The 24989-nt window shown below is 40.8% G+C and overlaps 1 protein-coding gene, 1 non-coding gene, 1 pseudogene and 4 gene segments (V, D, J or C); 5 read left to right on the forward strand and 2 right to left on the reverse strand.

Annotated features, from left to right (window-relative positions):
• Nucleotides 1-688: 688 nt before the first annotated feature.
• Nucleotides 689-7834, forward strand: LOC108880172 (serine/threonine-protein kinase PAK 2-like; annotated as a pseudogene).
• Nucleotides 7835-8757: 923 nt separating this feature from the next.
• Nucleotides 8758-10158, forward strand: LOC108880176 (Ig kappa chain V-III region VH-like). The segment is given in 2 exon segments: nucleotides 8758-9221; nucleotides 9314-10158. Coding segments are annotated over 2 exon segments (423 nt in total).
• Nucleotides 10159-11911: 1753 nt separating this feature from the next.
• On the forward strand, nucleotides 11912-12959 carry LOC108880178 (Ig kappa chain V-III region PC 4050-like). The segment is given in 2 exon segments: nucleotides 11912-12201; nucleotides 12294-12959. Coding segments are annotated over 2 exon segments (387 nt in total).
• A 291-nt stretch (nucleotides 12960-13250) lies between these two features.
• On the reverse strand, nucleotides 13251-14947 carry LOC108880175 (immunoglobulin lambda constant 1-like). The segment is given in 2 exon segments: nucleotides 13251-13801; nucleotides 14528-14947. Coding segments are annotated over 2 exon segments (483 nt in total).
• Nucleotides 14948-17746: 2799 nt separating this feature from the next.
• On the reverse strand, nucleotides 17747-19785 carry LOC108880173 (Ig kappa chain C region, B allele-like). The segment is given in 2 exon segments: nucleotides 17747-18320; nucleotides 19567-19785. A coding segment is annotated over 1 exon segment (312 nt).
• A 933-nt stretch (nucleotides 19786-20718) lies between these two features.
• Nucleotides 20719-24908, forward strand: LOC108880171 (tetraspanin-3). The gene is made up of 7 exons (XM_018671587.2): nucleotides 20719-21098; nucleotides 22118-22309; nucleotides 22385-22459; nucleotides 22567-22665; nucleotides 23169-23321; nucleotides 23434-23517; nucleotides 24215-24908. The coding sequence occupies exons 1-7, from the start codon at nucleotides 21036-21038 to the stop codon at nucleotides 24290-24292; spliced, it is 744 nt and encodes a 247-aa protein (XP_018527103.1). The 5' UTR covers nucleotides 20719-21035; the 3' UTR covers nucleotides 24293-24908.
• On the forward strand, nucleotides 22759-22875 carry LOC127142189 (5S ribosomal RNA). Its single transcript, XR_007812672.1, has one exon. It is a non-coding gene; the product is annotated as a 5S ribosomal RNA (ribosomal RNA).
• Nucleotides 24909-24989: the final 81 nt, after the last annotated feature.

Raw genomic sequence — 24989 nt, forward strand, 5'->3', positions numbered from 1 at the left:
TTATTTTAGTGAAAGCAATGTAGTGGTGTGAAAAGTATGACATTTCTCTTTGAAAAGTTGTAGAGCAGAAGTATAAAAAGTAACTTAAAATGAAAGTACTCAAGTAAAGTACAAGTACTTGACATCAGGTTTCTGAGGTTTCACAATACCAGCTCAGTTCTCTTTCTCCTTCTTACTGAGCTCTACTTCTCTCCTCTCTCTTCTACTCCTGTTGTCATACCATTCTCAGTCACCCACTCACTCAGAGACGCGCTTCTCTCTCTTACTGTCTCTCGCTGTCTCGCTGTTCCTTCCTCATTCATTTCGTAAACGTGAACGAGACTCAACACGTCACTTTGCCCATTCAGCCTGGCTTCCTGCTCTCACACTCTTGAGTTCCTTTTGCTCCAACGCTCAGCGCTGATCCATAGAATGTGGCCTCCATGGATTAGTTAGGTGTGTGAGTTTTTCTTAATTTGCTGTTCACCTGTCTCTTGCTCTGTGTAGTGGAGGCTACGCTTTACTTTGCTGCAGCTGTACCTCAGTAGCATTTTGTGCTAACATGCAATGCTTTGACTAGCATTGTGAAATTTAAAAAAAAACAGGAAGAGGTGAATCAGTGCTTGAGGGTGAAACAGACTCGCTGTATGTCTTGAATGCATTCAAATTTGTCCATCTCATCCTGACCTGCAGGTGTACGTGTGTGTAGATGTGTGACAGCGGAGTGTGTGAGGACAAGCCCCCCGCCCCCCTGTCAGGATGAGCAGCCAAGGAGGAGGAGCCAAGGACCCCAGTCAGCCAATCATAGCTCTCGGCGCTGCCGTCTGTACCAGAGGAGAGGAAGTCCAGAAACAAGATCATCTCCATGTTTGCCTCTGAGAAAGGTAAGGGATTTGGAAAACGCATGAATACTCACAAACCCATGTACAGTAAAAGACTGTGTGCATAGAAATGGATGACCAACACACTGACCCCTGACCTCGACCTGCAGGAGGCAAGAAGAAGGACAGGGACAAGGACAGACCGAGATATCCTCCCGTCAGACTTTGAACACACCATCCATGTGGGTTTTGATGCAGTCACTGGAGAGTTCACTGTAAGCATTTCATCTTAATACTGCTCAGTATGCTTGTCTACATTTGTGACATTTTATAGACCTTGATTGGGTTGCACCGGCTTAGCTTAGCATAAGGACTGGAAACACTAGCCTGTCCAAAGTCCAACTTTCAGCATCTTAAAAGCTCTGATTCCCAGCTATGTATTTAATGCACAGATATGGAAATCAATCAATCAGTAAACAAAAAAGAAAATAAGAAAATATGCACATTTCCTAGAGGAAAAACTGTTCCTTTAAGAAATGTCTCATGTAGTAAAAACCTGTGTAAAACAGTTGCTTGGAAACATCTAGAGCGCCATCCAATTAAAAGCAATCAAACTTGTAAATAGGAAGTCACTGTAACGTCACAAACTGTAACATCACTGCAAAAAACAAAAACAAGAACAACAAAAATGACGATATAAGGGGCCAAACCGATGAATTAAACCTGAACCTAACCTACAAACTGTCCTTTGTAAATGTAGGTTTACTCGGCTGCTATTATTTTATTATTTATATTTTTATTAATCCTGATCATTACTGGGTGTAAATATTTAGTAACAACTAATCTCTATGTAGAACTATGAAGTTGGCTACAGGAGCTCCACATGTCAATTGGAGGCATAACCTGTGTTCATAGTGTTTTATTTTTTGTTTTTATGGGTAGATCTCTGTAATGTGTTTGTCAAAGTGCATGTGTGTGTGTTTGTTCAGGGCATGCCAGAGCAGTGGGCCCGTCTCCTTCAAACCTCTAACATCAGTAAATCAGAACAGAAACAGAATCCTCAGGCCGTCCTCGACATTCTCAAGTTCTATGACTCCACCAGTGGAAAACAGAAATACCTCAGTTTTTCCGCCTCGGGTGAGTTTTCTTTTGCTCGACAGATAATTGAAAGTCCAGTGTTGTAACAGTGCAGACTCACTCCTCTGTCCTCACATTTTCTCATGTGTTATCTTGTTTTTTTTTTTTTCAGATAAAGACTCGCAGTCGGTGAGTAGCTCTATTTGTTTCTTCTCCTCTCATGTGCAACATTACACTGAATACACACAGTAAATTTCATTCTTTTGCATTTGCATATGTTTGCTGTTTCAGCCAGGCAAGCAGGGTACAGTGACCTCCCCGTCAGGTGGCAAGGATGGCGACGATGATGACGACGACGATACACCACCTCCAGTTGTTGCCCCTCGGCCAGAACACACAAAATCTGTGAGTTGTGATGAAAAGATTGTGATTGCCTAAAAAAGGGGGGAAATCTCATCCAAGGTCAGTATTCCAGATTTTTTTCTTTCCTGTCTTGCATCAGGTGTACACAAGGTCAGTGATAGATCCACTCCCAGCTCCAGATGGAGACGCCGCCTCTAAGGCAGCTGATAAACAGAAAAGAAGGGAGGCCAAAATGACTGATGAAGAAATCATGGAGGAAACTAAGTATGTAAACCACACACAGATGCACAGTGAAAAATGACACATCGCAGGCAGAGCTGCAACTATTTTTGGCTCCAATAGAGCTGAATTAACAATTTTTTTGTGACTCTTAGGAACTATTGTCAGTATTGGAGATCCTAAGAAGAAATACACTCGCTATGAGAAGATCGGCCAGGGGTGAGTCAGATGTCAGGATGATGTAAACACTGAAAATTGGCAGGAATTTGAGGGAGGCTGTTTAGCAGGTTGCTGGTCTAAACTGACCAAAAGAGGAAGGTTAAGCAACCCTGAACTGCAATAGTAGGAAAAAATAAGGAAAGGCCTTTTATTTCACCTCTCACTGTTTCTCCACTTTCAGGGCGTCTGGCACAGTTTACACAGCCATAGATGTCGCCACAGGACAGGAGGTAAGGTTACTTCATCTTGTGTATCAGAGTTTTGCAGTTTTAGCATTATGAAGGAGTCACTTTAGATGAAGAGCAGATCCAACCATATTCCTGTGGTCAGACTATAGCTTGACCGTTGCCAGGAAACATTACTGAGATGTTCTCTGCACAGACACAAACACAAACACATAATAAAAATTCTGGGATTCAGCAGATATTTTCCTGTGGAAACAGGAACAGATTTTGGAGAGAATTTCAGGGAAATACCAAGACCTCACTTCCCAGTATTCAACCCTTATCAGAGGAATATGTATTTTCCCCTTGCAAATAACCCTCTATGTGCAACACATTTTTCAGAACTGGTTAGTGTTTGTTTTGGCTACTTTACATCTCAAAAAGCAAAAAGTGGTGCTGCAAATGATTTTGTTTGTTGCTTGAGGTGACCTAGATATATTGTGTGTATCTGTAGCATCACATTTACAGGATGTTGTGTTTCACAGGTGGCCATCAAACAGATCAACTTGCAGAAGCAGCCAAAGAAAGAGCTAATTATCAACGAGATCCTGGTCATGAAGGAACTGAAGAACCCCAACATTGTCAATTTCTTAGATAGGTAACACTGACCTTACACACACTATACAGTCAAACATACAGTATACACATATAATAATATGTACTATGTGTAAATTGACTGACCTGCGAATCTGTTCGTGTTTGTGTACATTTTTAGTTTCCTCGTAGGAGATGAGCTTTTTGTGGTGATGGAGTACCTGGCTGGTGGCTCCCTAACTGATGTCGTGACTGAGACTTGCATGGACGAAGCTCAGATCGCTGCTGTCTGCAGAGAGGTAGGATTCTTCTCAGACAGCTGAGCTTAAAAGATATCAGTGAAAACCTGTGAAAGCACTTGAGTCCCATTATTCAAGAATTCCACTGACAGGCCAGTAAAGGCCAATAAATCCACTTACATCCTCCTGTGGCTCATTTATAGGCCAGGACCTATATTTATCCAAAAAAAAAGAAGAAGCAGGAAACAAGCCTTAACTGGCCAGAAATTCTGTCTGTGATGCTCATGTACAGTGTGCATTCACTTCTGGGGGATGCTAACCTTCCTCCCTCTCCATGTTCAGGTCCTTCAGGCTCTGGAGTTTCTTCACGCCAACCAGGTCATCCACAGAGACATCAAGAGTGACAACGTACTGCTTGGAATGGACGGCTCAGTCAAACTCAGTGAGAGAGAGAATACGTAAACATAATCCTAACCGTGGTAAGGACCATGAATAAAATCTCAACCTGTATTTGTTTCTCTCTTTGCAGCTGATTTCGGCTTCTGTGCCCAGATCACTCCAGAGCAGAGCAAACGCAGCACCATGGTGGGGACTCCATACTGGATGGCACCAGAGGTGGTGACCAGGAAAGCCTACGGACCCAAAGTGGACATTTGGTCTTTGGGGATTATGGCCATAGAGATGGTGGAGGGAGAGCCTCCGTATCTCAACGAGAACCCTCTCAGGGTGAGTGTGTGCTGGGAGGAAGGATGAGCAGATGTTTGTAACTGCTAGCAATGACTGACTGACTGATAATCTTTTATTCATGAAATTTCATACAAGTTGGAAAACAGTGTCTTTGGTGATCCCCTAACTTTTCCTCTAGCACCACCTAGAGGTCAGAATTTCAACTCCTCAGTTTGTGACAAAATACCTGCATGAGTAATGACATTCCCTATAAGTGCTAATTAGCAAACATTAGCATGCTAACATGCTAAACTAAAGTGGTGAACATGGTAAATATTAAACCTGCTTAGTCAGCACATGGGCATTGTAGCTGTGAACATTTTTAGATAAAAGCACCACTGTGCCCAGATAAAGATCCTCATAGAGCTGTTAGCATGGTTGTGGACTCTTGGTCTTGTTTCTGTTCCTGTTTCTGTATCACAGTTTCACACAGAATCACATTTGAGCATTATTATTAGATCATTATAGAAATACCTATAAAATGATTCATGTCAGAGATGCTAAGAAACTGAAACTGAGAAACTGAATTTATGTCAGAATGCCTCAAGATTATATGTTACTACTTTTCTTACCATGCTATTGTGCTGGTCTTAGGCATTGTATTTAATCGCCACCAATGGAACTCCTGAGCTGCAGAGTCCAGAGAAGCTGTCTCCTGTCTTTAAATCCTTCCTGTCCCGCTGTCTGGAGATGGATGTGGAGAAACGAGGATCAGGCAGAGAACTGCTGCAGGTAGAACAGGCATATACTTATAACGCCTCAACATATCAATATTTTTCTCTCTGCATGTTAGGGATATAACTAAAAAAGTAGCACACAAACCCCTGTAAAATAACAATATGTCATTTTTACACTTTGGAGTAAACAAATGAGAAACAATGTGTCCTGAAAATGGAGTTTGTTCCCCAACTTATGATATTTCTTGTGTGTTCTCCTTCATCTGTCTGCAGCATCCATTCCTGAAGCTGGCCAAGCCTCTGTCCAGCCTCACCCCACTCATCCTGGCAGCCAAGGAGGCCATGAGGAGCAACCGCTAAACCCCGGTCTCTAAAGACTATAAGACCTAACGTCAGTGACATCCAACCCAGCCAGCATCCTCTACTGGTCTACGTATGACGATCATCAGCTATCTGTTAGTGTTTGTGTTTGTGGGGTCATAAAATGCATCTCCTCTCTTCCCAGTGTTTCTGTACTGAAGCCATGTTTATCTTACCTTCGTGTCTTGTTCCAAAGCTGCACACAGCCATAGCCATGTCCTCTGTTTTCTGCAGCCATAGCACATGTGTGTGTGTGTGTGTGTGTGTGTGTGTGTGTGTGTGTTTTGATGTTGACTATACATATCAGCAATGTGGAATTGTTGTTGCAAAGGTTCAAGACTCTTTGCACACCAAGGTCCACATTCACAAAGGATCTTATCTCTCCACTGGGAGTCCTCCTAAAAGGCGCTAAAAGTTCCTAAGCAGAGTTTCCTCTTAAGACCTGCTCACAAAGCTTTTACTGAGGAAATGAGGAAGTCCTTAGAGGAAGAGAAGGGGTGGTGGGGGCCCTGTTGCTATGGATGACATCAGTGCTGTGTCCCAATTCCATACTACATACTAATTATAGGCAGGTTGTGAGTATGTTGTGTGCTCATACTAAAGAAGTACCCAAATAAACTAAACTATATAAATTATACGTAAAACAGTCAACATGCTGACTAAAAAAAACAACACTACTTCCTTACGAAGCAATGCACAAAGAAAATGGTGGAGCTGCTCATAGTTGTGAATAAATTAAGCCGATTGTGGACTGTGGAGAAACGGCTCCAGAAACAGTACAAAATGGAAAATATTCAATTTTTGCTTTCTCTCTGTTAAGTTTAATCAGAGGTGGTATTTTATTCTTGCTGTCTTCATTAATTTCCTGTCATTATGAAACAGTTAAGCATGTTGATTTCTCATATACTAGCTCCAAAAACAGCGTACAACAAAGATTAGTATGTACTATGATATACTGTATAGTGTTTGTGTGTAGTATGAAATTGGGATGTAGCTTAAGTTTCATGAATGAACTTAGTCTTTACAGTTTGGTTTTTATATCAGATTAAAACATTTTAAGTTTTAAGATCCTCATCTTGAGGATTCTAGAATTTTGGTGTGTGCAGAGTCTGGAAGCTTTGCAGCTCGTCTCCATAGCTGCCGTCACTATGGTTACACGTATGCATTCTGACCGGGTCCATTAGTTTTGAAAGTAGCCTGGAAAACTACAGTGTGCTAAAAACTGATCTCAGCACTGGGACAGTGCAGTCTTTGTGCAGTGGAAAAGCCATACCAGTGTCCCTGTTTGACCCTGTATCTCACCGAAAATCAAGCCATTCCAGTGAAGGGGTGGGATCCAAGTTTTCAAGTGTTTTTTTTTTTTTTTTCCAGGACGTTTTTGTACATGAAACTTTCTATTGTTTTCTAATAGCAGATGAAAAATGTGCAGATTTTCTGTGTTTAGAGTTTCGACATTCTGGTGGCAGTTTAGGGTATTTCAGGCACCAAAATACACACTATCATTAACTCGATTCAGGCATCATACACCTCTGCTATCAAACTCTCTGCAGGCTCTTTTATAAACTATGCAAACCCATCTGAACATGCCTTGGCAATGCTCGGGCTTCCCATACCTGCCAAATTTCTCTCAACATGATGTTTTGTCTAAATGTTTTGTTTGTCTTTATCTCTGCCTTTTGCAATACATTTCTTACTGTTGGTATGTTGGTGAGAGCACAACACAAATACTGTATGAAATTGTCTGTCTGAATGTGTTGAACTGGAGGAAGACTTTGCATTTTTTTTGTATATTATGTATTGGTAATGTCCTGTATTTTTAACAGCTTTTTAAAAGTATGTATATCATTGTTTTATATTTGTAACTAACACAACAGAAGACAATTTTTTGTTTTTTATTCCAGCATTTTTTTTGTGTACCAATTCATCCTCTGAACTGTGCATTTATGGACTTCAAACCATAAAATGCACTGATAAGCCTGAGAAACTCAAGCCAGACCTGAGTCAATCAGTATTTGAAAATGATTGTTTGTTTTAACTTGCTCAGAGTGCCAGATGAGTTTGGTTTATACCTCATTTTACCACAAGTTTAGACAATCACAGGGAAAAGTGTTTATTAAATGTACCTTAAACAGATAAATGTCGCAGTAAAATGCTCTCATATGGCACTCAACAGGTTGACACAAATACTGAGTACTTGCAAATACTATTAACAGGCTGGAATCACAGCATTATGTGGCATTTGATCAGAACACATTCCAGTGATACGTATAATATGAATGATTGAAGATTATAAAAGGAATGCGTTATTGTTCATCAGGAAACCACCAACTTCTGGCGTTGAATAAATTCCATACAGCATGTAAATTATTAATAAAGGTGGACCTAATTAGATGAGATTAATGTCTGGATTAATGAATGGGCCTTAATTTATCTTCTCCTATTTTGACACAAGAGGGCAGTATTCATCTTTATTTGGCAGAGACGATTTTCACAGGCGTGATATATTTTGAATATCCGTTCTGCTTCGCTGGACGTCAGCTACTTTTAAGGCATCATGCCTTCTGCCAGGTATTACATACAATTTATTCTTACACACACAGTACATGCGTAATCAAACATGTGACTGGTTTCCCTTTAGATTCTGTCAGTCTCCGAGTGATTTAATTCGACTGAAGCACTAACCAATCTTTACATGATATCTGATACAAGATTTTTGTGTTTGAATTGTCCTGCATATTATATACACTATTACATATAGAACAATAGCAAAATTTTATGTGTGTATGTTATGTTCACTTAAGCATTGCACAGTCACTCAAAGCACAACCACAACTTTACATAAACTTCCATGTTCATCTCCAGTCGAAGAGGAAGTGAAACTCAAAATTTTCATGTGCTTGGCAGCCAAGTTTAGTTCCCTTTCACAGCTGGTTGATGATGCACTAAGTCTTACTCACTTAGAAAAAGAAAAAGGCGGGCAAGAGGTGTGTGCACATTAAAACAGAATCATGGGTTTTCTTCAGAAACATCTGAAGAGAGGACATCTGTAGTTTCATCCCAATCTCTAAGAAGCAGCATCATTTCCAGACAGGAAGTGTTGCTGAAGCTCTACTCTGAGCAGTGGTCAGGGTTCAGGATTTGAGTGACAGGGCTTTGTCCATTAAGACCGGCCTCACAGCTCACTGAGCCCGCCTTCCTCCACTGGTCTGCAGAGAGGCTCAGGGTGCTGCTCCAGCTGTAGTGGCCGTCCCCCCCCAGGACCTCCAGGCTATGTGACACCCCTGAGGAGCTGCTTCTGCCCCCCACCTTCCAGCCCAGACTCCAGGCTGAGGGGAAGCCTCCGCTGGCCAGACACACCTGTGTGGCACTGCCCTGCTGCAACTTTTTGTATAATATAAAAATCTCTGGTACTTTAAATCAACGACCAACTCCAAAAGTCCACCGCAGTGATACAAAGTCATTAAGTGGCTGTACAAAAACCTCCTGCACTGTCAACAAGCATCTATCCACTGAAAACAATCTCTGCTTATTCTGATATAAAATATATATTTCTCCTGATTCAGTGTCCCACGTTGCCTTCAGTGTGTTGAGAGCAGAGAAGTCATTTCCATAGAGAGGAGGCTTTGCATGGTCAGCTGATCCTTCAGTGAACTGAGAAGGTTTATAGTCCTGTGAGTTCAACACTGCAGGACTCAGATCTGTCAGTCAACACAGCAGAAAGCACAACCACCATGACTCTCATCACCATCCTCATCTGGACGCTGGCCTGCTGCTGTTTTACAGGTTCATTCACTCAGCAACATTTCAAACATGATGTGCTGCCTTTTCTCTCATTTCTTTCTGCTGATAAATGAATGATTTGTTTTTGTCTGCAGGATGCAGCAGTCAGGTGACTGTGACTCAGCCTCCAGTACTGACAACTACTCCAGGATCCACCGTCACTCTGACCTGTAAAACCAGCCAAGATGTTGATGCAGACTGTGTTGGTTCTGTTGGTGAAGATGGTGATGTTACTTTTGCTGCTGCTGAGTGTCTGCACTGGTATCAACAGAAATCTGGACAGACTCCAAAGCTCCTAATAAACTCTGTAAGCACACGTGAATCAGGAACACCAGCTCGGTTTAGTGGCAGTGGAAGCGGCTCTGACTTCACTTTGACCATCAGTGGAGTTCAGGCTGAAGATGCAGCAGTTTACTACTGTCAGAGTCTACATGAAATAAACAGTGCCTATGTGTTCACACAGTGATTTGTAGTCGTACAAAAACCTCCTTCAGTCAGACTGCAGAGACACTGAGCTGTTACAGCAGGAACTGACTGCAGCTGCTGAAGAAGAAGAGACTCTGACACAGACCACTGAACACAGAGCTCACACTAACCTCACCAAGCACCAAACATGCACACACTTTGCAGTTTCTTAGGTTCACCTAAAAGAGTTTTATATGCAATCTAATTAAACAGTCCTACAATAAATCCAACCTTCATGAAGGTTAAAATGTTCAGTTTGTTACGTTAGGATTTAAATTTGTTTTGGAACCTCTGAGCAGACACAGACAACAGTTGAAGGTTAAGGTTAAGTTGTTCTTTTACTGAATATTTTGAGAGTCTTGAGTGGGGGCAAGAGAGGAGAATGAAGAGGGACTGGAGGACCAGGAGACCTGCAGCAGCCAGGTGAGGGTGGAGGCCTGGGCGTGGTGATGAGCAGGTGAGTGGAAGGCAGCAGCACCAGACCAGATAAACACAGAGAAGCAATACAGACCAGCCTGGTTCTGAGTGGTTGGAAAGCCAGAATTGTTATTCTGAGCTTGATGATTGCCCAATGAGCTGCAGGTGTGCAGGATGTTGATGGGTGACAGGTGAGCTGGGGAGCCAGGAAACGTGCCCCCCCCCCCCCCCACACACACACACACAGACCAGGGAGGTGGAGACACCAGGAAAGCCAGGAGAAAACACCAGAAAACACTGGAGAGACCTGAGGAGACAGAGGGAGCAGTCTGTGATGCTGGTGAATTGTATTTCAGTATACAGACAGATGAGACCATTATTTTGTCCACTGTCAAACATTATAGATATGAACATTTCATTCTGAGGTCAGTATTGATACAGTTTGCCAGCAGGAGGCACCACACACCTGTTAATGAGGACAAAGACAAAAAAGAGAAATGTTCACATTAAAGACAAAAACAAAAGTTAAAATTCTCTAAATGAACTTGTCTGAATAAATGGTCAAATAATCATCAGGACAAGATGAAGGTTCACTCTGTGTCACTCCTACTGTTTCTTGTTTCACATGAACAGGTGTGTGTTTGCCTTCTGTAATGTATTTTGCATGACTTTTCTGCATCACTGCTCCTCAGAGTTTAAGTTCTCATGTCACAGAGAGTCTGAACTGTTTTCATGCACTCACACTGAAAACTGCATCAGGATGATGTTTCCAGTAACTCTGCTGATCGTGTTGGGTTTTCTCAGTCAGGATGAGAGAATCTGAAAATGTTTGGTGCAAATCTAATCTGTGTTCTCCTTTTTATTTTCATTTAATTTTTTTTTCTATTCTACATTTTGCTTGTAACCTGAACTTCTGTCGAACAGACTTCAAATGTTTCCTTTTTAAGATTTTTCATTTCTCATTTCAGAGTCTTCTGCCAACAACTTTCTGACTCAGCCTGACAAATCCAAGTCTGTTAGTCTTGGAGGGACTGTGACCATCAGCGCCACAGGGAGTTCAAATATTGGTGCTGATCTCAGTTGGTACCTTCAGAAACCTGGACAGGCTCCCAAACTTCTTATATACAAAGCATCAACTCTAAACTCAGCAACTCCGTCTCGATTCAGTGGCAGTAGATCTGGTTCTCAGTACACTTTAACCATCAGTGGAGTTCAGGCTGAAGATCTTGGAGATTACTACTGTCTTGGCTACCATGGTAGTGGAGTGTTCACACAGTGATTTAGAGTTGTACAAAAACCTCCTTCAGTTTGACTGAAGTGAAAACAGCCTGCTGCAGGTGCAGAGGGTTGGTGAAGAGACTGTGAGGAGAATAACTGGTCCAGTGAACACAACACAAGAGTCATCAAGCAGAACCACAATGAATCGAAATAAAACTGAGACAAACTCACAGACATATTTCCACACACAGTTTTAGACTTCAATTCCATCTCCTTATGGTGCGGCTGAGGAAACTACATTCTTCTTGGACTGAAGCTGCTGACTGCAGAAAATATTTCTGAATAAAACAATCAGAAATAGAAGAAGTCCAAACAGAAACTAACATTTCCAGAATTTAAAAGTGCAAAATGTGAAAAAGTAAGAAAACTAGAACAATCTCCTGTATCATTGGTATATTATAAAGAATGATATTGAAACAATCAAGAATTTATTTTTCATGATGTATATATTGTAAAATAAGTACAAAGACAATAACTCATGATAATACACAATTTACTTAATTTGTTGTTAAATCATCAACTGCACATCTAACGTAAAAATTTTCTTCTGTTCCATTAAGATGATATTTAATGTAAATCCAAGCAGTATTTCTCCTGACTCAGTGTCCCACGTTGCCTTCAGTGTGTTGAGAGCAGAGAAATCATTTCCATAGAGAGGAGGCTTTGCATGGTCAGCTGATCCTCCAGTGAACTGAGAAGGTTTATAGTCCTGTGAGTTCAACACTGCAGGACTCAGATCTGTCAGTCAACACAGCAGAAAGCACAACCACCATGACTCTCATCACCATCCTCATCTGGACGCTGGCCTGCTGCTGTTTTACAGGTTCATTCACTCAGCAACATTTCAAACATGATGTGCTGCCTTTTCTCTCATTTCTTTCTGCTGATAAATGAATGATTTGTTTTTGTCTGCAGGATGCAGCGGTCAGGTGACTGTGACTCAGCCTCCAGTACTGACAACTACTCCCGGATCCACTGTCACTATCACCTGTAAAACCAGCCAAGATGTTGATGTATACTGTGGTTCTGCTGAGTGTCTGCACTGGTATCAGCAGAAATCTGGACAGCCTCCAAAGCTCCTAATAAGTGTTGTAAGTGACCATGAATCAGGAACACCAGCTCGGTTTAGTGGCAGTGGAAGCGGCTCTGACTTCACTTTGACCATCAGTGGAGTTCAGGCTGAAGATGCAGCAGTTTACTACTGTCAGAGTCTACATGAAATAAACAGTGCCTATGTGTTCACACAGTGATTTGTAGTCATACAAAAACCTCCCTCAGTCAGACTGCAGAGACACTGAGCTGTTACAGCAGGAACTGACTGCAGCTGCTGAAGAGGAAGAGACTCTGACACAGACCACTGAACACAGAGCTCACACTAACCTCACCAAGCACCAAATACAGATTCACATATTTATTTGTATATTCTATATTTTGTTCAGCTGATATTTTAAAAATCAAATACATATTACATGTTGTTTAACACTTTCAAAAATACATGAGGTCAAAGCCAACAGAAACTTATTATAAAGACTGGAAGCTTGAGGGAAACAGTGGCTGCCCTACGTTGTCACCATAGATATTTTTAAACCACCTGCCAGCACCTTTAAAGCTCATTAATCAATATTTCGTATCTTTTTTTGCTTAATCTGTACAACACTATGAAAAGAAATAAAAGACAAAAGTCTGTGTTCTTCGAATCTCATCTTCACCTAGAATTTGCAAAGTAATATAGACTTTAGCTTTTGTTCAGATGAAACAAACCAGATATTTATCAGTTTTTATTGATAGATTGACATTGATGGAATGATAAGGTTTGATAAAATGTGCACTTTTCATGAATGATATATTGTAAAAGAAACACCAAGACAATGATTTATTATACGTTATCTATAAGCTTTATTTCATCAATTACATTTTTAAATGACATTTTGAAAATCATGGTTGTGAAGCAGAATATGAGTAAGATTAGCTGCAGAAAGCTGCATGCACATTAAAACAAAATCATGAGTTTGCAGAAATATGTGAAGAGAGGAGATGTGTAGCTTCATCACGATCTCTAAGAAGCAGCATCATTTCCAGACAGGAAGTGTTGCTGAAGCTCTACTCTGAGCAGTGGTCAGGGTTCAGGATTTGAGTGACAGGGCTCTGTCCATTCAGACCGGCCTCACAGCTCACTGAGCCCGCCTTCTTCCACTGGTCTGCAGAGAGGCTCAGGGTGCTGCTCCAGCTGTAGTGGCCGTCCCCCCCCAGGACCTCCAGGCTGTGTGACACCCCTGAGGAGCTGCTTTTGCCCCCCACCTTCCAGCCCAGACTCCAGGCTGAGGGGAAGCCTCCGCTGGCCAGACACACCAGTGTGGCACTGCCCTGCTGCATCTCCTCTTTGGAGGGGGGGAGGACGGTCAGGGTGGGCCGCACCACACCCACTGAAGGAGAGAGAGGGGGGAGGAAAGACAATCATATCAGCCACATGATTCAAGTGTAAATGAAGCTAAAAATGATCAATGATAACGATTATTGATGAAATCTTCATATGTGTTTGATAATGTGTGACAGTGAATAACTCATCCCTGTGCTGATTTTCTTCTGTTCAAACTGACAGAGCTGAAACACTCATGTGAAAACAGTTAAAACCTTTGTCATCTGTCTCTTTCACTTCCTCCTCACTACATGTAAAATGAATGAAGTGTGAACATGAAGCTGAGCTGTGTTTACTGAGAAAATCATATTTGAGTTTAACAAGAATCACATTCTTAAATCACATTTTATTTCAATCAATTATTTGTTATTTAAAGAAATAATGACATAAATAACAAATGTAACAATTTAAGTTTTGCTGAAGAATTGAAATGAAGAATTTCTTTAAAAGGAAATTCTACTTAAAATGTTTTCAAGGAAATATTAAACAGGTTTTTGTTACAAGTTGAATATTAGAGAAAGATGTTTCTTCAGCTTCTGTAAATGTATTTCTTGTCAGTACTGAAACTGATCTCTGCAAAGTTTCCTCTCAGACTGTGAGATCAGCTTTTCTTGATAAATAACAAAAACTACTGACAACATTTAAAAAGTGAACCTGATCAGAGTCTCATTCAACAGTTAATAAAGGTTATAAATGTTACGTGTTGCACAGAATAAAAATCTCTGGTACTTACAGTCAACGACGAGTTTGGTTCCTCCACCAAAAGTGTACCACAGTGATACAAAGTCATTAAGTGGCTGTACAAAAACCTCCTGCACTGTCAACAAGCATCTATCTGCTGAAAACAATCTCTGCTTATTCTGATAAAACAGTAAAATATATATTTTCTTCATCTACAAAGCTTGTTTAATGATATAGATTGAAATGATGTGATACATGAAGATTATTTCTTCAGTTTTCTTCAACTTTTCTTCACCTGACAGAAAAACAATCACAGTCTCCTGATAACAAAGTCATATTTTTCACAATTTATACCAGTTGATACGTGGTTAAATGAACATGATCATTTTGAATGATCATGATTTTTTTTTAAATCATCATTAAAGCATATTATTAATCTACAGTAAAGACAAAAGGCAGATAAACAGACAGATCATACCAACCACAGTGGACACAAACTCCTCCTTAAATTCTCAACCGCATTTTTAATATAAATATTTTTTTCTGTTCCATTAAGATGATATTTAGTGTAAATCCAAGCAGTATTTCTCCTGACTCAGTGTCCCACGTTGCCTTCAGTGTGTTGAGAGCAGAGAAATAATTTCCATAGAGAGGAGGCTTTGCATGGTCAGCTGATCCTCCAGTGAACTGAGAAGGTTTATAGTCCTGTGAGTTCAACACTGCAGGACTCAGATCTGTCAGTCAACACAGCAGAAAGCACAACCACCATGACTCTCATCACCATCCTCATCTGGACGCTGGCCTGCTGCTGTTTTACAGGTTCATTCACTCAGCAACATTTCAAACATGATGTGCTGCCTTTTCTCTCATTTCTTTCTGCTGATAAATGAATGATTTGTTTTTGTCTGCAGGATGCAGCGGTCAGGTGACTGTGACTCAGCCTCCAGTACTGACAACTACTCCAGGATCCACTGTCACTATCACCTGTAAAACCAGCCAAGATGTTGCAGACTGTGTTAGTTCTGTTGGTGAAGATGGTGATGTTACTTTTGCTGAGTGTCTGCACTGGTATCAACAGAAATCTGGACAGCCTCCAAAGCTCCTGATAAACTCTGTGAGCTCACGTGAATCAGGAACACCAGATCGGTTTAGTGGCAGTGGAAGCGACTCTGACTTCACTTTGACCATCAGTGGAGTTCAGGCTGAAGATGCTGCAGTTTACTACTGTCAGAGTCTACATGAAATAAACAGTGCTGATGTGTTCACACAGTGATTTGTAGTCGTACAAAAACCTCCCTCAGTCAGACTGCAGAGACACTGAGCTGTTACAGCAGGAACTGACTGCAGCTGCTGAAGAAGAAGAGACTCTGACACAGACCACTGAACACAGAGCTCACACTAACCTCACCAAGCACCAAACATGCACACACTTTGCAGTTTCTTAGGTTCACCTAAAAGAGTTTCATATGCAATCTAATTAAACAGTCCTACAATAAATCCAACCTTCATGAAGGTTAAAATGTTCAGTCATGTTAGGATTTAAATTTGTTTTGGAACCTCTGAGCAGACACAGACAACAGTTGAAGGTTAAGGTTAAGTTGTTCTTTTACTGAATATTTTGAGAGTCTTGAGTGGGGGCAAGAGAGGAGAATGAAGAGGGACTGGAGGACCAGGAGACCTGCAGCAGCCAGGTGAGGGTGGAGGCCTGGGCGTGGTGATGAGCAGGTGAGTGGAAGGCAGCAGCACCAGACCAGATAAACACAGAGAAGCAATACAGACCAGCCTGGTTCTGAGTGGTTGGAAAGCCAGAATTGTTATTCTGAGCTTGATGATTGCTCAATGAGCTGCAGGTGTGCAGGATGTTGATGGGCGACAGGTGAGCTGGGGAGCCAGGAAACGTGCCCCACACACACACACACACACACACACACACACACACACACACACAGACCAGGGAGGTGGAGACACCAGGAAAGCCAGGAGAAAACACCAGAAAACACTGGAGAGACCTGAGGAGACAGAGGGAGCAGTCTGTGATGCTGGTGAATTGTATTTCAGTATACAGACAGATGAGACCATTATTTTGTCCACTGTCAAACATTATAGATATGAACATTTCATTCTGAGGTCAGTATTGATACAGTTTGCCAGCAGGAGGCACCACACACCTGTTAATGAGGACAAAGACAAAAAAGAGAAATGTTCACATTAAAGACAAAAAACAAAAGTTAAAATTCTCTAAATGAACTTGTCTGAATAAATGGTCAAATAATCATCAGGACAAGATGAAGGTTCACTCTGTGTCACTCCTACTGTTTCTTGTTTCACATGAACAGGTGTGTGTTTGCCTTCTGTAATGTATTTTGCATGACTTTTCTGCATCACTGCTCCTCAGAGTTTAAGTTCTCATGTCACAGAGAGTCTGAACTGTTTTCATGCACTCACACTGAAAACTGCATCAGGATGATGTTTCCAGTAACTCTGCTGATCGTGTTGGGTTTTCTCAGTCAGGGTGAGAGAATCTGAAAATGTTTGGTGCAAATCTAATCTGTGTTCTCCTTTTTATTTTCATTTAATTTTGTTCTCTATTCTTTATTTCTGTTATAGCCTGAACCCTTGTTCGATGGACTTTAAATGTTTCTTTTTTAAGATTTTTCGTTTCTCAATTTAGAGTCTTCTGCCAACAACTTTCTGACTCAGACTGACAAATCCAAGTCTGTTAGTCTTGGAGGGACTGTGACCATCAGCGCCACAGGGAGTTCAAATATTGGTGGTGATCTCAGTTGGTACCTTCAGAAACCAGGACAGGCTCCCAAGCTTCTTATATATGATGCATCAAATCTATACTCAGGAACTCCGTCTCGATTCAGTGGCAGTAGATCTGGTTCTCAGTACACTTTAACCATCAGTGGAGTTCAGGCTGAAGATCTTGGAGATTACTACTGTTTTGGTGCACATGGTGGTGGAGTGTTCACACAGTGATTTAGAGTCGTACAAAAACCTCCTTCAGTTTGACTGAAGTGAAAACAGCCTGCTGCAGGTGCAGAGGGTTGGTGAAGAGACTGTGAGGAGAATAACTGGTCCAGTGAACACAACACAAGAGTCATCAAGCAGAACCACAATGAATCGAAATAAAACTCAAACAATCTCACAGATAGTTCCTAACATGCAGCTTTAACTTAAACATTCATCATCAAATCTTGTCTAGTAAGAGGATTGTTGAAATCTCTTACAAATATTCATCAGATAAAAGACCAAACACTTCATCATGTCATGTATCAGTTGAAGCTTTATTAGCAAAAACATCAGTCAGACAGTTATTAAGCACACTCACATCCAGCTGCTGAGCTCCACACATTGCTCTCTAAGTTGTTGTTGTCCAACACTTTGCAGCAGTGTTGTTCTCTGTCACACAAAGCTTTACTTTCCTCTACAAAGATTAAAACTCATATGGATGAGAGCAGCAGGTGTGTTCCTCCTGCTCCCCCCACACACAGCTCCTGTCCTGGGCTTCACTCAGCCCCTCTAGCCCTCACACTGGCTCCTGCGGAGGGACTGGATCTGGCTGTGGGCATGATGGAGGACCTTGCAGGAGTACAGCTCTCCTTTCATCCAGCGCTCCCGGCTCAGGCTCAGGGTGCTGCTGCTGCTGTAGCGTCCGCTCTTCTCCTCCTCTGAGCTGTCCAGGACCCCCTCTGTCACCGCTGTACCGTCCACCTCCCAGCTCACCACGGCTCCCTGAGGAGAGTAGCCAGTCAGCAGGCAGGCCAGCGTGGCCGAGCCCCCAGAGAGCTGCTCAGAGGAGGGGGGAAGCAGAGAGACTGAGGGCCTGACCATGGAGCCAGCTGGAGAAGAGAGCAGAGACACACAAGGAGCACATTAACTTCCACTGTAGGACACACAGCTGAACATGACACACTTATGATACATGACAGAGGTTAACACTACTGAGGAGTCACTGTGTTTTATGATACTGTGATCAGACAGAGGAGAGGAGGCAAGAAACGGGAAAAAATGAAGGTTCAACACATAAAATGGTAAAATTTCATTTTGCAAGTTTCATAAATGATCATTACACAAAATGCTCATAACTGCTTTATAATGTTTGACAGTAAAAAACTCATCTCTGCAATGATGTTGTTGTGGAGAAAAGTGTAATGTCTGTACACAGTTAAAGACTTTGTCATCTGTCTGTTTCACTTCCTTTTCACTACATCAAACTAATGAACTGTGAGCGCAAACTAAAACTGGATTTGATGAACATGTAAACTCACTCACTTCTTTTTCAGTATAATATAGTCTGATAACAGTTTTAGTGTTTAATTTTGATTAATTAAGTTTAATTAACTTTTAATTAATGTATTAAGATTAATTAAGAAAGTCAGCTGATGTAATTTTTTAAATGTTAAAATCTTCCATGGACAAATTTCACAAACACATTGTGTTAAACAAATATTCAGTTAAAATATGAGAACATTTTAATTACTTACACCAAACTATATCATTTTCTGTAAAATTGCATCAAACATGAAAAATATTTACCCAAAATGTGATGTTAGCCAGACTTGATTAGTAACAAAATATCCACATCATATTAAAGATCCAAAAAATAAATTTTTATTTCTTCACATTCTGATGCTAAATTTAGTTTAATGTTTTCTGTTGTAGAAATGAGAAAATTCTGATACTTACAGTGAATGATGAGTTTGGTTCCTCCACCAAAAGTGTACCACAGTGATACAAAGTCATTAAGTGGCCGTACAAAAACCTCCTGCACTGTCAACAAGAACCTATCCACTGAAAATTCACCTTTAATCTGCATAATTAATACTTTGTTATAATGTACACAATTATCAGTCATGCGGCCTGAAATTTCTAAATGTATTAATTTCATTTTAGCCTTTTTTTAAACTTTTCAAAACCGAGAGACAAACTGTTCATTTTCCCCTACAAGAAATTCATATTGAAAAATGATTTCAAAAACAATTTAACAGAACTTTAAAGTTTACAAAAAACAGGATGCTTCAAAAATATTTAGAATTACAAGAGTATGATAAAAAGTTTTCAAAACTATAATGTATGTGTACATACCCTACAGTTAAAAACAAGGGAAAGAAATACACATATTGTATCAACAGAAGTGACACCATTTTAATCCAGATCCTGAAAATCCGCAAATTTCCTTCTGATTTATTTTTCCTATTCCATTAAGATGATATTTAGTGTAAATCCAAGCAGTATTTCTCCTGACTCAGTGTCCCACGTTGCCTTCAGTGTGTTGAGAGCAGAGAAGTCATTTCCATAGAGAGGAGGCTTTGCATGCTGCTGCTGTTTTACAGGTTCATTCACTCAGCAACATTTCAAACACGATGTGCTGCCTTTTCTCTCATTTCTTTCTGCTGATAAAGGAATGATTTGTTTTTGTCTGCAGGATGCAGCGGTCAGGTGACTGTGACTCAGCCTCCAGTAGTGACATTTACTCCAGGATCCACTGTCACTATCACCTGTAAAACCAGCCAAGATGTTGATGTATACTGTGCTAGTGCTGCTGCTGCTGCTGCTGCTGAGTGTCTGCACTGGTATCAGCAGAAATCTGGACAGCCTCCAAAGCTCCTAATAAGTGTTGTAAGTGACCATGAATCAGGAACACCAGCTCGGTTTAGTGGCAGTGGAAGCGACTCTGACTTCACTTTGACCATCAGTGGAGTTCAGGCTGAAGATGCTGCAGTTTACTACTGTCAGAGTGTACACAGTGGACCAGTGTTCACACAGTGATTTGTAGTCGTACAAAAACCTCCCTCAGTCAGACTGCAGAGACACTGAGCTGTTACAGCAGGAACTGACTGCAGCTGCTGAAGAAGAAGAGACTCTGACACAGACCACTGAACACAGAGCTCACACTAACCTCACCAAGCACAAACAAAAACACACTAATTCTTCTAAAACAACTCATCCTTCCTTATAAACTTTAGGGCACCATTTAAGAGTTTCACAGTTTAATTGTTATTAAAGCACCTCTACATTCCATTGGTAAATAGTGTATTTTTAATGTACTACATTTGTTTGAATGCAGTATGTTTGAGGGCAGTGTTGATCAGATGTAAGACTGCAACAACACTGACACACGAGCATGTCCAGTAGACACAGGTGACTGTTGGCCTGCACCGTTAGGGGCATTTGAATAATAAGCGTCACTGCACATCATGCACAGGATGTCAGGTCTTCTGCAGGGTCTTCTAAAGAGTCCTCAGAGCCACAGTGCTGATTCCAAAACATTTTCCTCAAACCGGTTGTGTGGCGTTGTCTCCTCAAACCGCACACAAGTTTCCGCGTTCTGTGGGGAAAGCTGAACTTTGGATATAATGCGGAAGGAAAGTTGCACCAGCCTGTGGGACAATAAAAACTTGCGTGCCTCCTACTCTCCCGCTTTTCAGAACATAGACTGTCATTTATTTCATAAAAGTTTGACTGAGCTACGATTGCGCCGTCTTCACGTGAACACTTCTTCAGGTTGCGTCAATTATCGCGCGCTCGTGCCTCAGTGGTCTTGAAGTGTGAAAATGAGTGACCAGAGAAGAGACGCTTTCAAAACAGTACTTCAGTTGTCGTGTCAACTTCTGTGGGTAGGTGAGACTTTATTACTGTTGTATTGTATTCCTCTTTTATACTGCATCTTTCACATGTTATAATTATAAACGAGGTTGTCATTTATGCTAGTTTTTAATTTTACGTGCTGCTTCTACGTTACACTTTATTTAAATAATGTAAACGGGTTACAAGAGGAAGAGGCTCTATGTAGCTATATTTGTTATGTGTAAATGTATTTCGCTATATAATATAATGTACATGTTTGAGTCTCATAGGTCATATGACACAAAAGTGCACAAGTGCGCGTGATTTTAAAGGAAGTAGCTGCAGTGTGAAAACTGCAGGGCACATTCACCAAAAAAAAAAAAAAAAAAAACTGTCGGTCGTCACGTGGGCTAAGTGTTCAAAAAAACAAACAAACCTTAAACTGTAAACTGTTTTGTATTCAGGCTATTCGTGTGTTTGTTTTGTTTTACTTTACAGGGCTGAGTCACGGTCATGTAACTCAGATCTCTTGTAATAAGCTTATGCTGTGGTGACAGAGTTTTTGGAGAAAGTTCAGAAATAAAGTTTGAAAATAGCAGGCCACACACACACACACACACACACACACACAACTTGTGGAAAGTAGAAGTGACCAGCTCCCTCATGGCTGTCTGGAGAATTCATGTTGATTAATCAGTTTTAAATCATTACCAGAGAAATTTGTTTTCAGAATATTATGGACAAAATCTTAAACTTAAAATGTCCTTATCCTGTTAGGAGACTACATTTAGTCAGTTGATTTCCCATGACATGGAGTCATGCTGTCACTGTTTCCAAACAAGAAATAGATCACTACCAAATTCTCTGTAAAGCCACAAGTTGTTGTTTTAAATGGATTAAACAAACAGATTATTCCCTTAATAATGATGGAGGAAAGCAGGTAGCAATACTCTGTATGAATAGATTCTTGTTCTCAGTGAGTGCAGAGGCATACTGTCTGTGATGTCATATTGAATCAAGAAAGAAAAAGCCAACAGTCTTTCTTTCTTTTCTTTTTTTTAACTTTTAGGTGGTAGGGTTGGTAGTGGGCTTGAGCGGCGTCTATCTGCTGATGAAATACACACAGAACAGCTTATATTTTTCTAACGCCTACATCATCCTGCCAGCTGTCTTCGCTCTCGCAAGCGCTGCTTTCCTATTGGCCAGCGGGTGCCTCGGCTCGTGGCTGAGCCTCAGGGATTCCACCTGTCTGCAGGGACTGGTAAGATTGTCGGCGTGTGTATGGATGAGGGGATCTGTGTTTGGACTGTACATAATGGAGTGTTTTCTTCTCCAGTTTGTTTATCTACTAGTTGTGGTCTTTTGTCTGGAGGGTACGGCATCAGCGTTGGCTTATTTCCACTCTACAAAGGTACACAAGTTACACTAAAGTTCATGTGCACTGAACTGGAGTTGTTAGATTATTAGTTGGCAGATAAGTCATGTTGTGTTCTTTGTGTCCTCTGCATTCTTCTTTAGCTGGATTCTGAGATAACTTCCCTCCGTGGAGTGTTTCAGAATTACACGGGCGGCAGCCAGGACCCCAACTCTCGAACTGTGGATGCTACACAAGAGGAGGTGAGTGTCCAGTCCATTCCAGTTATCACATACATTGGTAGAGTACATGATGTTACCTGACCTATAAAGGACATGTTTGTCAAGGCTGTCATTGCTTACGGCCATACCACTGAATATGCCCGATCTCGTCTGATCTCGGAAGCTAAGCAGAGTCGGGCCTGGTTAGTACTTGGATGGGAGACTGCCTGGGAATACCAGGTGCTGTAAGCTTTTACACTTCTCTTTACAACCAGCAGAGGGTGCTGTCTCTTGAAGTAGTCTCTACTCAAGAAGAAGAAGAAGTGTCTGTAGTGTATAGTAACCGTAACAGACTGTGGTCTTGTGACACTTGGTTGTGGCCTCAAATCATCCATGCATGAACTCACTTTGTCTCACAGGAGATGGATCAAACCAAAATCCTGCCCATAACAACTCTCACGTTTCCTTGAGGTCTACTGGTAAGATTTCTGGGGTTTTTTATAGTTTGATAGTGACTGGGCGTTTTATGTTATGACCCCTAATAGTTGCAGTGTTGCGGCATCCATGACTACAGTGACTGGCTTAAAACCTCCTGGTTTAACCGGACTGGAGGACTCTTTGTTCCTCACAGCTGCTGCAACTCTACTTTCCCCTCCTGCAATGGCACTGTGGACCAGCCATGGCAGCTTTACACAAAGGTAGACATCAAGATAAATTCAGTGCTTGTAAAGATAAAAACACTCCAGCATAGATGTCTGATTGGTCCTCTCTGTTTCTGTGTGTTTCTTTTCTAATGTCTCACTCTTTCAGGGCTGCCAAGTGAAGATGGAGAAGGTTTTACAGTTTGTGCTGAATTTTATCATCTGGGGCTCCCCAGTGGTTTTTCTGGTAGAGGTAAGAAACACCTTATGACTGTTGATTCTGTGTACACTTTATATGTACACCAAATTAAAAATGAAACACAGATACAGAGGAGCTTTTGTTATTAGACTGGCAGTTCCTTAAAGCTGCAATAATATATTTTTTATTATTTTTATTTTGACCAAATTGTATTTTGCTTTAAAAGTGATTGGAATTGTTGCCAATTACTCTTCTATTGATAAGCTAACTCAGTAATTTCTGCTCTTGCAGTGTGCTAATAATAACAGAATGGACCAAAACAGGGAAATAACAGGCCATAAAACCAAAACAAAGAGCTCAGAAAAACATCATAGAGCTGAGACAAACTGTAGATATTTCTGTAGCTTCTTCACCGATCAGTTCTTCACTTCTACACATAGTAATTTGACCCATTGGTAGATTATATATATTAAAAGTAAGTTTGAGTTGCGTTTGCTGGATGAACACTTTTGCTCTATTTGAGTCACATTCTTACACTGCAGACATGAAATCCCTTCATGGACTACTAGTGGTCAAGGTGCTTTTCATTAAAAACATTGTGCAAGCATTATTGATTAACTGTCCTGCTGCAGTATCGTGCCATTTAATTATTTTAATAGAAAATGTGTCTGCTAAGTTTCAAAAATGAATTATTGTTTAATTTGGCAGTTAATCTGAATCTTCTTCTCCTGAATCTCCTCTTATCCTCTAGGTGATTGTGTTTTTGACAGTGGCACAGCTGATGAGGGGCCAACCGCATATACAATATCAGGTACTGGACAAAAACTAAAGACACTGTGACAGATGGGGCAGCACTGTGACTGTGACCTCTCTCTCTCTCTCTCTTTCTCACCTGTTCCACTACTGCACAATTAATACTGGTTTGCTTCAGTACACTACAAAACATGCAACATATAAGTGAAAAATCTATGCATGTAATACATTTGTGTTGTTCATTACTGAATATATGACACCAAAAAGATGGTGGAGGTTTATGGAAAGTTGTTTATTGCTTTAAATATACTGTTGCACCATTCAGTCATTATATTTTTAGGCCCAGCAATGTAGTATGATGAGGCCGAGTGGTAATAAAGGGACAATCAAATTCATAGTGATGTATCACAGCTTCTCTTTGGTGAATATGAGCTGTTGCTATCATTATGTTTTGCCTACACATGCCTGGAGCTCTCCCTCATATTTTCCAGTATACCAGTGTTAAACAAATCAATGTTACACAATGATTTGTGTTTAGGTATGTAAGGTTATATTGTGTTGACCTTGATTTTTGATTGTGAGTGTGTGTTATTATTGTATACACAGCACAATTCTCACTGTCTCTATATGTAATATTTCATTGTTTGTCAGGGATATTTCTGAAGGGGACAATAAACTAAAACTAAAACTAATTTACCTGCACTAAGCTGTTGATTACAACACTACTTCATGATCTGTATACATGCCCCTTATATTTACCACATATTTTTGTT

Source organism: Lates calcarifer, unplaced genomic scaffold (genome assembly GCF_001640805.2).
Source record: "Lates calcarifer isolate ASB-BC8 unplaced genomic scaffold, TLL_Latcal_v3 _unitig_869_quiver_1219, whole genome shotgun sequence".
Classification (NCBI taxonomy): Eukaryota; Metazoa; Chordata; class Actinopteri; family Centropomidae; genus Lates; species Lates calcarifer.

Coding starts and splice junctions, on each gene's coding strand:
- LOC108880171 (XM_018671587.2), top strand. CDS start 21,036: ATGAGTGACCAGAGAAGAGACGCTTTCAAAACAGTACTTCAGTTGTCG. Junction 21,099..22,117: donor TGTCGTGTCAACTTCTGTGG/GTAGGTGAGACT, acceptor TTTAACTTTTAG/GTGGTAGGGTTGGTAGTGGG. Junction 22,666..23,168: donor TGGATGCTACACAAGAGGAG/GTGAGTGTCCAG, acceptor GACCCCTAATAG/TTGCAGTGTTGCGGCATCCA.